This window comes from Salvia miltiorrhiza, chromosome 5, assembly GCF_028751815.1.
Source record: "Salvia miltiorrhiza cultivar Shanhuang (shh) chromosome 5, IMPLAD_Smil_shh, whole genome shotgun sequence".
Classification (NCBI taxonomy): Eukaryota; Viridiplantae; Streptophyta; class Magnoliopsida; order Lamiales; family Lamiaceae; genus Salvia; species Salvia miltiorrhiza.
Window position 1 is genome coordinate 3482182 of NC_080391.1, and position 16523 is coordinate 3498704.

The window sequence follows — 16523 nt, forward strand, 5'->3', positions numbered from 1 at the left end:
TGTGAAAACCTTAGATCCAGGATCATATTTATTTATGTAATAAAAGTATAACCCATACCACACGTTACTCCATGTTTTCATGTTTATGTCCCATTTTTAAATTTGTGTTAGTGAATTTAATTAACCTTTATTTGGAGGGTATTTAATTGAAAAATTCAGAAAAATCCAAGATTTTCACAGTTTTCAAGTAGAGAGAGATCAATGGAGCCATGCATATATTGCCGTGCAATCCGTACTAAACAAATAGAATCAACATTGCATGAAAAACTGGATCAACTAAGACCACCAATTTTGTTTATTTTTTTTGAAGGTTAATGATGAATAGACATGCTTAGATATTTATTAATTAGGTTTTAATTAAAGTTGTTTTTTTTCTTTCACAAATCTTGATACCTAATCAACATCCAACTAACTTGCATTTATGAAGTGGCCCAATTTGTCTTGAACTTAATAGATATCACTATATATAGGTAATATTTAATTCAGATCGTTTTATTAATATCAATGTTAAGTACTTATGGCTCAAACATTATTTATTATCATTTTAAACCTTAAACTATTTATGTACTATTAATTAGTATATCATAAATTATCGAAAATGTTATTTTAAGCCTTGAACTAATAATTCTATATCAGTTGTACCATTCGTTCATTTTTTTTGCTCCGAAAATTTGACGTGGCTTGCTAGATATCACGATGTATTTAGAATTATTTTTTCAACATATATTATATAAAATGACGCCATTAATTAATATACCTTACTGTAGTGAATAATTGATACAAAATTGATAGTTGAAGATTTTAAAAAATATTTTTGATAATTCATAATATTTGATAGTGGAAAAATGATTTGGAGTTTAAAGTGATCCCTTGAAAAAATGACTTGAACTTTCACGACCGAGAATTCAACATCGAAAAGCCGAACCAGCTTGTCCAATTCTCACGTGAAATATATTAATAAATTAGTACAGTCACATTGATTGAAATTGAAGAGCACAATTATAAAATTAATTTAATTTCACCTTATTTAACTTTTCCACATAAATTCGCAATTTAGTTCGATTTTTAGAAAAAACTCACTCACGTTGGTAAAATCCAGCCATAATTAAAAAAAGGAAAAAAAAAAAGAAAAAGAAAAGAGCCATCATCATCTAATTTGTCTGGTCTGCCAATAAATTGGAAAAAGAAAGCTAGTGAAAATGTCTACCTCAGAAGAATTCCATCTTTTTCGTTTTAAATTTCTCCTCTCCTTTTAGGTCGGGAATAATCATATTTATGGTCCATGTAATGTTCCACCATCATATTTTATATAGTATTTATTTACTTAATTAATTATTTTAATTTTTCGATGGATTCCCTCTTACAAATCTTGAAAATGACTAGGAATTCATAGCATAAAGATGAACCCATCCCCACAAAACCTTCTTCAATGCCAATCAAAAGGAAACACTAAAGCCCCACGTTCACCTCAACTTGATTTTATTTAATTCCACTTCTACATAAATGGGATATACATATATATAACATTATTTTTTTGGACATTATAGTTAAAATGATAATTTTTGTAATCCACTTCCTCGAGGGAGGAATATTCATGTTACCAATTTTCTCTCTCAAAATAAAATCATGCAACTTAGCCATTTATGTGAAATGCAACATTTGTATGTGTAAGGTGTTACACTTGGCAGAGATGGTATCAAAAGATTATATACCTTTTGTCGTTTAATGATAGAGGGGGAAAAAAGGCATAAGTCAAATCAATTTATAAGTTGAAATAATTCAAATATGTTCTTTCAAAAAGTATGGAGAATTCATTAAACTTCAACAAATTATTGGATCTTATTTAAACTTATCTGCACTTCCACTTTTAACAAACGCATATTTGTCTCGTAGTTTGGGTTAAAAGTTTTTTACTTAAAGCATCATCTCTTTGAAAATTTTCAATTGTAGTATTTAATTTTGACAATAATAAAACGATAGTATTATTTATTTGATAAAATCATAAAACATCATTTTAGTAGACCTAGGTCAAGTGGCAAAGCTAAAACACTCGAAGACTCTTTTTTGTGAGAGGTTTTGAGTTCAATTCTGCATACGTGCGGGTAGTCTTTTTGTCAGAGATCTTGGATTCATAGTCAGTTTTCAGTCTTTTTGTGAGAGATCTTGGGTTCACTTCTGCCTACGTGCAGGTAGTCAATTTTCCACCTTTGTGTGGTGTAGAGATATCGCCTGCATACTGATTTCTTATTTGATTATATATTAGATATCTCTTGTAATTCTTAAAAAAACATCATTTTAGGTAATACATATTAGACACATTTTGATAAAAAATTGAATTGAATAATTACAAACAAAGGTAGAGTGAAAATTATAATTTTGAGTAAATGTTGTGTTAATTTCGACCACTAGCTAAAAAGGACAAAATTTAATCTAATATAGATTATAAAACCAAAGATAAGATCCAATAAATAAAAAAGGAACGGTAGATCCAATGAATACATGTTTAGTCGAATCCAAAGTCACAATCAAAATAATATAATAAAAAAAGGGTGATAAAAAGAGTGAAATGGTATGGGTGAAGAAATGAAATGAGTAAACGTAACGTGATGAATGAATCCAACTCCAAAAATTAGGCTTAAAAGAAATACGAAGCCCATGCTATATATACAAAATCATAATCTCATCAAACATGGACGCCACGCATACCCATAAATGAGAACGACACGTCAACATCATGTCGCATTCGTTCATCATTTCAATTTTCTTTTTTACTTATGTGTAAACTGTAAATCACGACGAAAAATTAGGTACAAATTTGTCTGATTTAATATTTTGGTATGAAGCAATGATTTATCTCATATTTTATATATGATGTTAATATTACAATATAATCAACATATTGGTGAGTTATCTTATCTAACTAATCTCTTCAGACATGCTTAAACATCTATTAGTAATATAAAAAATATGCCCTTTGGCGTGTTACGTGCATTGGTCTGACAGTAGCTGGTTAATACTTAAGTCCTGAAGTCCTGGATTCGAGTCCATTTATCAAAAAAATATGCCTAGACTCGAACCAATCGGATTTTGGATTGGGCCGGGCCGGGTCATGCCTTTTCGGGCCCAAACGAGTATCTCGCTAATCTCTAAAGACATCGACTAGTGACATGAAAAAGATGTCCTTGGCCCGAACAAGTCGAATTTCGGGCTGGGCCGGGCCGGCCTTTTGGGGTCTGGCCCGGCACCACCGGCGACGGCGATTCACGCATACGACAAACACAAGTAGGAAATCCAACTAAGCTCCTAAAAACAACACCAAGAAGTAGCTAGCTAACAACAACAAGGCTAAATCAATGAGTGGTGACTCTTTAATATTGTGAAGGGGGCAGAAGCTATACACTTATATAATACTCCCTCCGTCCCACTTCAATTGGCACACTTGCCTTTTTTGTTTGTCCCACTTCAATTGGCACTTTCCAAAAATAGCATGTGGTCCCTACCTTCTCTACACACATTAAACAAATGGCCCCCACCCACTTTACACACTCAACCCTTTATTCTTAATCTCCGTGCCCAAAGTAAAAGTGCCAATTGAAGTGGGACGGAGGGAGTATAAGTTGAAAAGCTACCAAATTATTATTGTTGTGTCTCCAACTTGTCTCCTTACATGCCTTTAAATAATACCTAGTGATGAGCGTGTACACATCCCAACCATATCTCAACTTCAACACTACATTATTCGTTACTTAGAAGGAAAAGAGCTCCAAGGATCGTATACGTACCGGGTGCGAGAAGGGCCCACACTCGATCGCGCTACCTAATCCTATCTAGTTGTGATAGCAGTGGTGAAAAATGTGTGCATGGTTAGATCTCCACATATGGAATAGGGTATGTTGCAGATAGTTTATGCATGAAGAGTTGGGAACATAAAAGATAAATCGAAGAGTGTTTTGAAAGAGCCGTACATGTTGCATCCGCATCGAATCATGTGCTTCTAGAAGCTGTGTGAGAGGGATTGCAGCGTCTGGCTGATCTTGGACGGGGGTGGGTCGTGTTCATGAAGAGCCATACAAGTTGCGCCCGCATCGGTCACACACATTTGAAGCTGTGTGAGTATGAGAAGTAGTATCTGGCTTCTCTTTCTTGATCTTTGGTAGATCGAGTTCCAACACGGCCTGCAGGGCTTTCGAGCCCTCTATGAGCTCATCCGAACTGAGAAAAGGGCGTTGTCGAAGAATTAGATATCATGTTACCAATCATACAGAATAAGTAAAGCCATAACTAAAGCTAGAAGAGCAACACCATATAAGAATCCTCGAAATATGAAGTAGCAGCAAACTACCAACTCGATGCCATACCTTATCGACAGAGGAGGGGTTAATCGAATGATGGAATCGTGTGTAGGTTTAGCGAGAATTCCTCTCTCTTTTAGCTTCAGGCATATATCGTAGGCAGTTACCGGGAACAAGGCTTTGCTATTAAGTTCCACAGCGTTGAACAAGCCTCTACCGCGTACTTCTTTTATAAGGTCAGGAAATTGCTGCTGAATTGTCGAAAGTTGTTCCCTGAGCTGCTCTCCCAGTTGTGCAGATCTATACACAAAAAAAAACGTTATCTCACAACGGCCTCAATTCGAAAACCCAATGGGCGTCTTATAAGACGAGATATGGTTGGTTAACTCGAAAAAATACATATGATAGAATTCAAGAATCTCAGAGACTTAATCAGGAATTGATTGATTGATACCTCTCGGCCAGTTGCTCGTCTCTTATCACATCCAGCGATGCAATAGCAACTGCACTCGCCAATGGATTCCCCCCGAAGGTGCTGCACAGTAGATAAACGTATAGATGAACAGAAGGCAAGGTTATTGTTCCTCTCTAAGACTCCAACTACAGTGGTTCGAGAAGTGCAAGTGCGTGCCTTCTTGAACCGCAGTGAATGCAGCGCAACTGATAAATTGTTTTCTTCTCCACTTCAGAAACTAGAAGGTTACATGTTCTGTGCTTATGCTCGAGAACTCTAAATTGCCAAGACGAACAACAAAGCATTTGAAGGCAAGCAAAACTCATCTAGTGATTCCTCAAAACCGTGATATTTCACCATTTCAAACTATTTGTTATATGAATCATATATTTCACAAAACACAAACACAGTTCGGTTGCAAAACCATCTTCATCCCTTAGAGAGAAGGAAATGATCATCGTATACAGTCAAAAAGTTGGACGTAGAATAGCTTCAAACTACTAACCTTCCGTGCTCTCCGGGCTGTATGCAGAGCATAACATCTTTGTCTGCAAGAACCGCACTCACCGGCAACACTCCACCGCCCAATGCCTTCCCTAATATCTTAACAAGACGAAAACCAGTCTGAACCATCGAAGCATATTCTTATGGCTTCCAATAATGAAGGAAGTCAAATGTATGAGAATACAAAACATTTCAAATTATACGAACGTTTCAGAGGAAACATAGTGATCATCTCAAAGATAACACTTTGCCCGGTTGGGGAAAAAGAGAATGATTAACAAAATTGGATGCATTTAACTTCAGCTGAATAGAAATTTACATGCTGCATATTTGGACTATTGAAAAAAACTCGTGAACATTTATTCCAAGTGACGGGTATCCAAAAAGATCAATGTGGGAGGGATGCATGTACTTGCCAAGAATCAAGGCAATTTAAACGAAGCAAAAATTTCAAGAACAAATCAAACATGTTCTTACTACAACATCAGGGCGAACGTTTTCCCAATCACAAGCCAGAATTCTCCCCGAACGTGCTAAGCCACTTTGTATTTCGTCAGCAATCATTAAAATATTGTATTTTGAGCAAAGGTCCCTCACAGCTTGTAGATAACCATCAGGAGGAATAACAACCTAAAGAAAACAAAAAATGTTATCAAAACCTCGAAATCATCTAAGACATATTTCAGTAGGAATTGTCAACTAGAATCATGTACTGCTAAGTTCTGCTTAATGCTCATCAGCAGGTAATTGAGTTTTCAGTCCATTAACAACAAATATTTTTAATTGCTATTTGCTAGTGATGCTCGCATTTTGCAACAATGAGAAAACGGCCTATATTTACATGAATAAATAGTCCAATTTTTTCAATTCTGAAATATGCATTACCCCTGCCTCTCCCTGAATAGGCTCAAACAGAAAACCAGCAATTCGATCTCCTTTCTCTGTCAACATAAGACGAAAGAATTAGTTTTACTTCACCAGAAATTGAAGTTTTTTTATATATCAGATAACATATGATAAAAGATTTGCAAACCTTTAAATATTTTCTCAAGTGCTGCAGTATCACCAAAGTCAACTTTTAGGTGGCCCGGTAGCAAGGGCCAAAATCCACGGGTTGCCTCATTGTCACAGCTCATAGAAATAACAGCTAATGTGCGACCGTGAAAGCAGCCACAGCATGAAACGATAATGGCCTGCCACGACCAAAGTCTTGTTAAGCATGAGCGCGATACAGTAAAATGACTAAAGTTCTATACCTCGTCTCTTGGAATTCCCTTCTTAAGATAGCCCCACTTCCTAGCTAACTTCAATGCTGTTTCCACACCTTCTGCACCAGTATTCATCGGCAGGACCATGTCATACCCGAACATGCTGGTCAGACGCTCAGCAAATACTGGAAATATATCGTTATAGAAGGCTCGGGAACTGAGAGTAAGCTTTTCAGCCTGTTCCACCATTGCCTTCATGATCTTGGGATGACCGTGTCCCTGCAATAGAATCATCGTTTACAAGTTACCGTTGACCTGAACATATCATCTATATGATTAATCTACAACACATTTGATTAAAATCTTTCGGCCATTTATGTGTCTCTTGACAATGGATGAACAGAAAAGAAGGCGCTCATGGCAAGATAACAAGATACATTTTTAGTCACAAGTATAAGGTTTGCCAACAAAAATGAAGGATGAAGGGAAGGAATACTGATTGTTGAATCGTTGCAAGACAAACTTAGCAAGGAAAAGAACATATCACATTACTTTTTCGTTGCGTGTAATACCTGATTAACTGCGGAATAAGCTGAGAGGAAGTCGATATATCGGTTGCCTTCTGGGTCCCAGATACATGATCCTTTGGCTTGTGAGAAGACAACTGGAACAGGATGGTAACTGCAACACAACCATGGGCAATCAGAGTTTCTTTATGACAACAGAAGAGATTGTGAAGATTCAAGTGCAAAGCAAATCAGTTTGCCATCACACAATTTTAGGTGCAAAGCAACAAAATTTCATCTTATATGAGTTCTAAATTTGAATCAATGCACTCTTATCAATCCAAATTTAGATGCCTAGATTTTATTGAAGAACAGAGCCCAGTGTGCAACAATATGTATTGCTGCTACTTAACCTTTTTTAAATAGTTTTACTACACCTCTCTCAAATCCACCCCAATTACCAATTTCAAATTCATCAACAACAATAGCCTCAAAAACACAAAAGCAAAAGCCCTCATGCAATGCAAAATCTTATCCACAAATTGTGACTAGTTATCTATATTCAAGAAATGGACACCAGAAATGCTACTCTTTCACAGTTTTACCAATATGGGAGCTTCCAAATTTTCCATACACCTATGAGTAGCAGCAATTCAAGAAAGATCCAATCTTTCCACAACAGATAATACAACTAATCAAAGAAAAGCATGAGACAGAAACAAGTCCCAGAAACACACACACACACGAGAGAGAGAGAGAGAGAGAGAGAGAGAGAGAGAGAGAGAGAGAGAGAGAGAGGATTACTTGTGGGCGCTGCGGTGGTATTCCAAGTCGATGAGATGTTGAGAAGAGTGAGAGGAAGCGCTGCTTTGGGCAACTGTGGCCAACCTCCTCACGTTTCTTGCCCTCCATGCTGCTCCCACCAAATACTGAAGATTTTTCTTGGACGCCATCAAATTACAATCAACCAACCTAGGATCAAACAATCTGGCTTCGATTAATGAATGGATGATTCTGTGTCTTACAATTCGGGATATGAATGATGATGTATGAGTTGGCTGGCAGGCTCCAACTCTCAGTGTTATCTAATTCGTGAAATTAATTAGTTTTGTTATTTTGGGAATGGATAAATTCGTAGGATTACACTTTCCCAAAATCCCAATAATCAATAACCAGAAGGAACTGACAACTGACAAATCAAAATGCTACTGTTTTTTCAGGGGAATTACCCATTTAAAATTGAGTAATGCTAAACAGCCACATTGTGGCCACCCACAATTTACTTAATTAGAAAATAATTTAATTTATTTAACTTATTTTTTAAAATAAAAATAAGATTTAGTTATTTTATCATATTCTCTACACAGTAGTTAATTTTTTGCAATTTTTTGGTAACTTTTTTATTTTTATTAAAAAATAAATTAAAAATAAAAAATGCAAAAAAAAATTTAAAAAAATAAGTACAATGTAGAGAATATAATAAAATAACTAAATCCTATTTTTATTTAAAAAATAAATTAAATAAATCAAAATTGTCCTTATTATATTAGTGTGTGGGTGACCACAATGTGGCTGCATAGATTTATTGTTTAAAATTTCGTCCAACTACAAATAACTCATACTTTTCGACACTGAAATTAAAAAAAAATGTGTAAAGTTGTTAAAAATGATAAGATACATATTTTTTTAAAGATTAAATTTTTATATTTATGAAAACATGCCAGTTATAATGAGACGATTCAAAATGAAATACAATCCATTTTTTGTGGGACGAAAAGAGTAAATATATTCGCATTTCTCAACTGTTGATATCGGCAATTACTCCAATATGCTGCCCAATTATTATTATTTAAAAATATGTCAATTAAAGTTCAATAATCTTCAATTAAGGCTTACTATTTTTATTAATAAAAGTGATTAAGTATAGTATGAATAATATTTTCACTTATATGATAAATAATAACAATTAATTATATTATGAATAAAAAAATTCATTATATGATAAATAAATAAGTTGATATATTGGACATAATAATCAATATGGTATGCAAGACTATAATGGACTGTTTTTTTCTAAATAAAAAGACTATTTTTTCTAAACATACCCTTAATAGTAAAAATGGAATAGTAAAAATGGACTGTTTTGCAAGAACGAATGGAGTATTAATATTTTAAAAAATATTTTTCCTTTTCTCTTTGTGAGAGAATGAGAATTATGGATTTTAGCTCACCACCCATTTGTTTGCCAAATATCACCCTTCTTGAAGGTTTATTTGCTACATTGTATGAAATAATGTGTAATATATTTAACTGAAATGTCTATTAATTTATTAAATATCAATATCATATTTGGTGAGATATATAAAAAAAACGTTACACTATCGCACCTGAGGATAAGACACAAAATCAAAAAAATATAGATAACAAATAGCGAACCATTAATTTATAAAGACTTTGAGTTTTAAAACAAACAGCATATTAAAATGCTATAGATATACATCTCACATTTATCAGGCATAGCAAACGAGCCCTGAAAGTACATGGCCACATATATACAATGTAAATATCATATTTATGATTTTACGGATCTCGACTTGTTAGACCGTCTTACACAATACTTTTCCCGCCAACAAAACACCTACTACTTCTCGACTTTAATCTGTAAAAACTCACTAATGAGAGATAAATGCAACTTAAATCATCACACAAATCTGTGGAGATGTACATAACTTTGCGCAAGTGCACAACCACAAATATATACATAATGCCACGAAAATTCAAGTAGAAAACAAAAATTTCCTGCCTCTTTACATGTTATACAATATTCTTACAACACTCTGATTCAAATACTTTGATTTTAATCAGCAATAGACCTAAAAGAATTACTTGAAACCGGATATATATATACACCTCTGAACATACAATTACGAGCCCTCGTCTCCCACCATAACCAAATCTAAGACTAAGATTTTGGGGTCGCCCCGAAGGAGCTCTTTGCAGTAAGAAACTCGAGATCTACTAGGGCAATCCATCTGCCATAACTTCACAGCCATGACCTTAATCGGGAACATATTAAGACACGATCATCTAAACGAGGGTAGAAGCAATGTGAAACGGTATAAACCAGCTCTACTTAAGATCTAGAGTTGTTAGCATTTAACTATTGCATCTGCTATAACAATACTATTACTGACATGGTACCAACACATATAGATACCGCAGATAAGCCATGAGTGAGAATCGAGCAAATCTAAGTACTCACCAGATCACGAAACTGTTACCCTGTTTTGCTAGGAACAAACTTAAGGAGCTGAAAGAAGAAATAAATTGCACTGACGTCCCAACTATACGAGCATCAAGTAAAACCTCACATATGCAGCAGAGTTTTTAGATTCAAGATTCTATTCTGATTCAGAAACAGCATAAGTGCTCTATTATATAAAGAAGTGATGTTAGATCAATACAGATCATAGTAAGGATTAGAAACTAAACAAACTACTCTCATTAACTAGGTGGAGAATGAGCTGTGCAGAGCGGATCTAAATCTTATCGAGAATCTGAAGGTGGAGATATCATTATAGTCTCTGCAGAACAAGACCCTGTCATCTAGTATCATTTCATAGGGAAGGGCACGGAGAAGAGTCTTTTCGAACGAGGATGAGGGTAGTATGTGAGAACAAATAATGTCAACACATAGATTAGAAAGAAAACAAGTTAAAGGATCCAAAATCTTATTTAATCAATGAACTCAATGCACGAGGGAGTGTAGATTCACTCCTTACTAGTAAAGAACTAGTTTAATGTCTCGATTCGATGAGCTAGGTCTGATCTTAATATTCTCATCAGTCATTCAGTATAAACCCATGCAGGCCAGCAAAAAAAGGTTGTATGGGCCATACCTGATGGAAAATAGAATAATACTGTCTGGTACTAAAGGTTCAATTGATTATAACTGAAACAAGGTAACCGGTAAACTTTTAAATGAAGATTATGGGTAACCGAATGTGATACTGACATGTCTTCTATCCCCATAAAGAACATGTCAATGGATCTTCTGGAGGATTTGAGAAGAAATTTTGGAGGACAATACAATATGGGATCAGATTAGTTAGCGAACAAGGAAACCAATGCAAGCTATTCAATAACAAGCATATCAGAATTTGTAGCTTATGATTGAGCTGAACGATAGAGATATTATCTTGCGAGAACGGAAGGAGTACACTTTATTAGGACAGAGGTCACTCTGAGCTTATTTCTATAAATATGATGAGCACGGAAAGGCACATGAGGAAGAGACCTTTGATTAGAGGCACATCAATAAGACAGAAGCAGCAGCAGAAAGCAAGGAAGGGATACATAGAAGATTATGTGTTATGATCTTGAAAATCAAGTTAACATCCAATCATGAGCCAAGCATGCAGGAAATAAGATTTCAAGAAGAGAGTCTGCCAAATGAAACGAAAGGAAAGAAATTTCCTATCCCTTATGATGTTGCTGCAGATGAATTTATCCTTATCATGCAGCAACTAGAATTGATATCACTCAGAAATAGATATGTATAAAACTTCTAGAAGCATCTTCATAAGATTCCCTATAGAAGAGATGAGAATCCACCAGAAGCCTAAGAAGAAGATTGATCTCCACGAACGGGACCTAAAGGACCACGAGAGAAGTAACCTTTGATCACAAACCCCAGTTATGAACTACTTTCAAGTTCACATGGACGGAGCTACTCCTGAAACTTAAGTTGCCATAATGAATGCCTGAATCAAGTTTTCAGCAGCACGCTTTTGGTCAGAGGTGCCTGATATTATAGCCACACGATCCCCTCGCGAAGATTTGGAATCTGGAATATCAATCGCCGCTCCAGATATCTGGAAAAGAATAAAGCATCCAGATGAGGTAGGTAGGCCAATGTGTGAATATGAAGGGCACATTGAGCAATGCATGAGCTCCAAGCATTTTTGTGGTAGAGATTTTAAAGCCAAAATTGCAAACATCCGAAAAAATGGAAATTCATAGAAAGACAAGAAATAACAAGGTCAACAAGCATAACACAAAATTGTAAGTACACACAGTTAGCAATTACTAATAAAGAAGTCCATTCTAAGTGCCAGGTTAGCCAAGCTGCTGGACTAAGATCACTAGGACAAGAATACAACTTTTGATATATTTACTTGATCAAGCAACAAAACTGAAACACATGTCAACACAATGACAAGTAAGAAGAATGTGGGGCCAGAATTTGACAAAATGTGACTATTTTCAATTTCATGCATAACGAGGCCAACAATTTACCTTGCGGATATTGTCAATATTTGTGCCACCTTTTCCTATTACTTTACCCATTGCATGTGCAGGGATGACCATTTCCAGAACAGATGGCGGAGGCAACCTGATTTAAGGCAAGATTTCAATCATATAAGGATATAAAGAACCCCAAAAAAAAAACTAAATTCAGGACATGAGTTGGCTAACCCTGCAAACAGTGATGTTGAATGTGAAGACAAGGATCCATAGCCATTGTCCCCCATCTATTAAAATAAAACACAAAATTATAATTAGGTGATGCATATTAAAGGCCTTGGACCAAGAAATTCATGGTAACAGCGAAATATTAATAACAAAATTTTGACATGCATATATTTCTTAATTATCCGTAATTGCCATAAGATTTCAGGACAGGACAGAAGTATGATAGCTCACTACTGAAATAGAGGGGCCTTCACAGCGTAGAAGGTGGAAAGTCCATAGTATGACTCTTTCATTAATCCCGATAAATTTCCACTCATGAAATAGCAATAATTGGCAAAAAAAAAAATATGATCTTCCCAAAAGGAGAAGGTTCATAAAAATTCTTCCCCTCATTTCTTTATTTTAGGGTTTCTTTGTTACAGTAGTTACCATGAAGATATCAACAATCTTTCAATTGAACTCTTGTACCAACTCAGTAATAAATCAATCAACAATTTAAATTTTAATATATAAGATTCCACAGTGTAAAGCAAGCCACTGCAATCACTAATGAAGGACATTACTGATATCGAGGCCCATATAAATGTAGACGGAATGGTGCTAAAATCAGAGAAGATGAGATAATTATAGCAGCTGAAGTCGAGTATGTCGACATACTAAGTGCAAATTTCAGTAATCTGAATGTTGTTGTAACTTACTTTATGCTTCTATGTTTTCATCTTTATATGTAATAAATTTAATAAAAAAAATTAGAAGCATACTGGTAAGGACCCATATCCATATCCACTGGAGGAAAGCAATCCCAAACCACTGCCTGTATCAGCCCTTTGGTCATAACTTAATGCAGCACCAGAGTGTCCACTGCGGAAAACTGATGACACTGGAAGAGATGCACCACCAGCATATAATGCCTCGACACCAGTAGAATCATTGTGGATGTCTTCCCTATCTTTTAATACATCATCTCGAAGCCTCAAAACAATCTGAATAAGTGCATCTCTCAGATTACTAACTTGTCCATAGACCTGCATAAGTAACATCATTAGGACATGAATAAGATCACCAACAACGGATACTGTCAGACTGCAAAAAAATATAACAATTAATTGCACCTCAACAAGTTCATCGTTTCCATCAGCAAATTTAGGCTTCTCGCCTTTAGAAATTCGTATATCTGCTTTAGTTCTTTTCCGAATTTCATTGATGATAGAACCGCTTTTTCCAATGATACAGCCAATAACCTTTGAAGGAACAAGGAGCCGCATAGTTACAGTATCATCATCTTCACTATTTATCTTTCCTTGTAACAATAAAACAGCTTCAACTGCCATGGATTTCAAATCTTCTGATGACTATTCAAAATAAACAACAAGGAAGGTAAGTAAAGTAAGACAAAAGTCAAAAAATGCATAAGCAAATAGAAAGAAAATGTAAAAGCATTGTATTCACATATTTTTTTTGGCGGAACTACCTCATAGGAGATCACAGTGATGACACACTCACTATTGTTGGTCTTGGGGTCCTCAACTTCAATACGAGCACCACTCTCTTGCCTTATACCTTTAATGGAACTTCCACCCTTCCCAATAACACGGCCAATCTTGTTAGAAGGGCACAGCACTTTTATGGTTAATTCCTCAGAACGTGACGCACCACCATAACCAGACACCACTGGAAGAGCAGATGAATATACTGGCCATGTTCCCCCGACATCAGCATAGCCTGGGATATCGGGTGCATGTGAATGACCTAAGATAGAAGGCACTGGTCTAGCAGGGTTAATGGGTTCTACATTTGGATAAAGTCCGGGAGCAGGATACATTGGAACATCTGATGGAATAATTATGCTTGGCGGTGCTTCGGGGACAGAAGTGTCAAGAGGAATGTTTTCCTTTGCTGTAAACTTGTACATAATCGCAGAAATGGCAAAAAGTGCTTTCTTGACCGCCTCTGACTCACCAGATATCTAACAATGAATGAGACATACATTATTAGGTAAACTAACAGCCTGCAGTTATGTGGAATACAATAAACTAATCTTCCAAGTCCAACCAATCAAGTAACAAATGAAATAATAAAAATGCTTTTAAGATAGGATATTGGATAAGTTATTCACTATTTAAGCTCGTTGATTTCATTTCAAGAGTCAACTAACCATAACAAAATTGTCAAACTCTAGCGCACAAGAATGAGATGGATCACCAGCATCCTTAGCAGTAACCTTGATGCTTGTCCTAGTCTTGTTCCTCAATTTCTTAATGGTTGCACCAGATTTCCCGATAATATTAGCAGACTGGCTAGATGGAACAAGAAGCTGACATTCTTCCCTCTCTCTGTCTTTCCTCTTTCTGTCCGATTCTCCAAGTACAGCTAGTGCATTTGCAATCGCGGCATGCACCTTGAGTAGGGCGTCTTGTGCGGGACAAAGAGGTTGATTATCATTGAATTCATCATCAACTTCAACTTCTTCCTTTTCCCTTACATAGCAATAGATAATAATAACTCTGTCTTTAGCACCTGGAAATGGGTCCACCACTTTTACCTTTGCTCTTGAGTCTTGCCTGATGGAATTTATCACTTTTCCATTCTTTCCAATCACACTCCCAATAACACTATCGGGACACAGAATCCTGTACACTACTACTTCATCATTTCCCTTTTCATCCCTCTCTCTTTCCCTATCAGTTCTCCTCCTCTGGTTCTTGCTGTCTGCATCATCTCGATATGAACGAGGACGCTTCCCACTTTCACCCATTGCACTGAAGACAAGCCTGCAATACTCCAACCGCTGAATCAAAACGTCGATCAGAAAAAATGCAACAGAACCTTCGAGATAAATACATCTATGCATTTTCCTTTCCTACGAAACAGAACATGACTTCACACACATACAACACAGTAAGCAGCTTGCTTCTAAAACCCTGTCCCCTGACATAAATACCAAATAAGTAACTTAACAAACACACAGAAGACCCAATTTTTTTAAAAAAATAAGACCAAATACACCTAAGCAATTGGGCAGATAGGAATAATAATCCATGGGGCGTCTACTTTGCACGATAAGATGTATGATTGAGTATTTTTATCCTCAAGATTAGTATTTCACCAATCCCACCCTTTCATTGGGATATAAATCAGGCAAAACTAGCTCAAATGATAGAAATAATCAAGAGCCGAATATCCTAAAGTTTCAATTCATCTAAGTAAACAAATGATTAGCCTTACTGTTTTTATCTATCAAGGCTAATTATCAAAAAGTAAACGTACCCTAAATCAACTAAGACAGTGATAAATCAAGAATTCTGGAGTTAACACAGCAAATTCACCACATCTATATTTGGAAATAAGCCATGAATTACCAAATGTCAGAAACAAGAAAACCGAGCACCAGAAACCACAGTTGTCCGAAAAGAAAACCCCTAAATCAGGAATCTTTACCTGGTTGGGCTTACAAATTACAGCATATCAGGCACTATAGTGGAGTCGCCAGAGCGATGAAGAGATCACAAAAGTGGCGGAAACGGTGACGTTGTGGGTGGGGCTGCTTCGCCTCAAAAAAGTCTCTAATTTTCGTAGCTCATCAAAATTTTGTAGGGCCAATCTGTCATCTAAATTTTTTGTTACAAACAAACTGTTTTGTATGATTTGGCATATTAATTTATGGGGAAAAGACACATTTAGCCAAACTCACATAGCTAGAGACTTATATAGCCACAAGGTTTAAAGTAAGACTTTAGTAACCAAAAGCCAATCAAATGACCAAACCGCCCTTTGTCCAAAATCATGCTTAATTAATACATGCAAATCACGATTAAACCAAATTTTATTAAACTGTCTTGCTCAAAGGTACGTGGCGTTGTCTCACAGTCCAGACCCAGATTACAAAGTAATCTATCGGGCACGAGGAAAGTTTCCAGCCGATATACCATTCAAGCTCATTTAACAAATCATTTTAACAGTTTAACATTTAATCAGGCCCAACATGCTTCCGTACAACTTCTAAATAATTCAAATCATAAATCAACAGTATACCTTTCGTCGACTGGTCACCTTCAGGAGCTTTTATCGCGTTTTACGGACTTCT

At 35.8% G+C, this 16523-nt stretch overlaps 2 protein-coding genes across 4 annotated transcripts; both read right to left on the minus strand.

Moving 5' to 3' along the window:
- Positions 1 to 3843: 3843 nt before the first annotated feature.
- LOC130985182 (ornithine aminotransferase, mitochondrial) lies at positions 3844 to 8190 on the minus strand. The gene is made up of 10 exons (XM_057908005.1): positions 7769 to 8190; positions 7031 to 7139; positions 6507 to 6737; positions 6284 to 6443; positions 6136 to 6191; positions 5728 to 5880; positions 5252 to 5349; positions 4747 to 4827; positions 4359 to 4592; positions 3844 to 4212 (listed from the first exon to the last, which is right to left on the minus strand). Exons 1-10 carry the CDS (start codon positions 7915 to 7917, stop codon positions 4056 to 4058), a joined length of 1428 nt encoding a protein of 475 aa, XP_057763988.1. The 5' UTR covers positions 7918 to 8190; the 3' UTR covers positions 3844 to 4055.
- A 1550-nt stretch (positions 8191 to 9740) lies between these two features.
- LOC130985183 (KH domain-containing protein At4g18375-like) lies at positions 9741 to 16081 on the minus strand. Of its 3 annotated transcripts, none has more exons than XM_057908006.1 (8): positions 15878 to 16081; positions 14595 to 15210; positions 13911 to 14405; positions 13552 to 13791; positions 13201 to 13464; positions 12443 to 12498; positions 12263 to 12359; positions 9741 to 11838 (listed from the first exon to the last, which is right to left on the minus strand). In XM_057908006.1, exons 2-8 carry the CDS (start codon positions 15192 to 15194, stop codon positions 11707 to 11709), a joined length of 1884 nt encoding a protein of 627 aa, XP_057763989.1. In that variant the 5' UTR covers positions 15195 to 15210; positions 15878 to 16081; the 3' UTR covers positions 9741 to 11706. The 3 variants fall into 3 exon arrangements, with proteins under 3 accessions (XP_057763989.1, XP_057763991.1, XP_057763992.1); XM_057908008.1 differs by having other exon boundaries at positions 14595 to 15227; positions 15878 to 16072; XM_057908009.1 differs by having other exon boundaries at positions 15799 to 15883.
- Between the last annotated feature and the right edge of the window lie 442 nt (positions 16082 to 16523).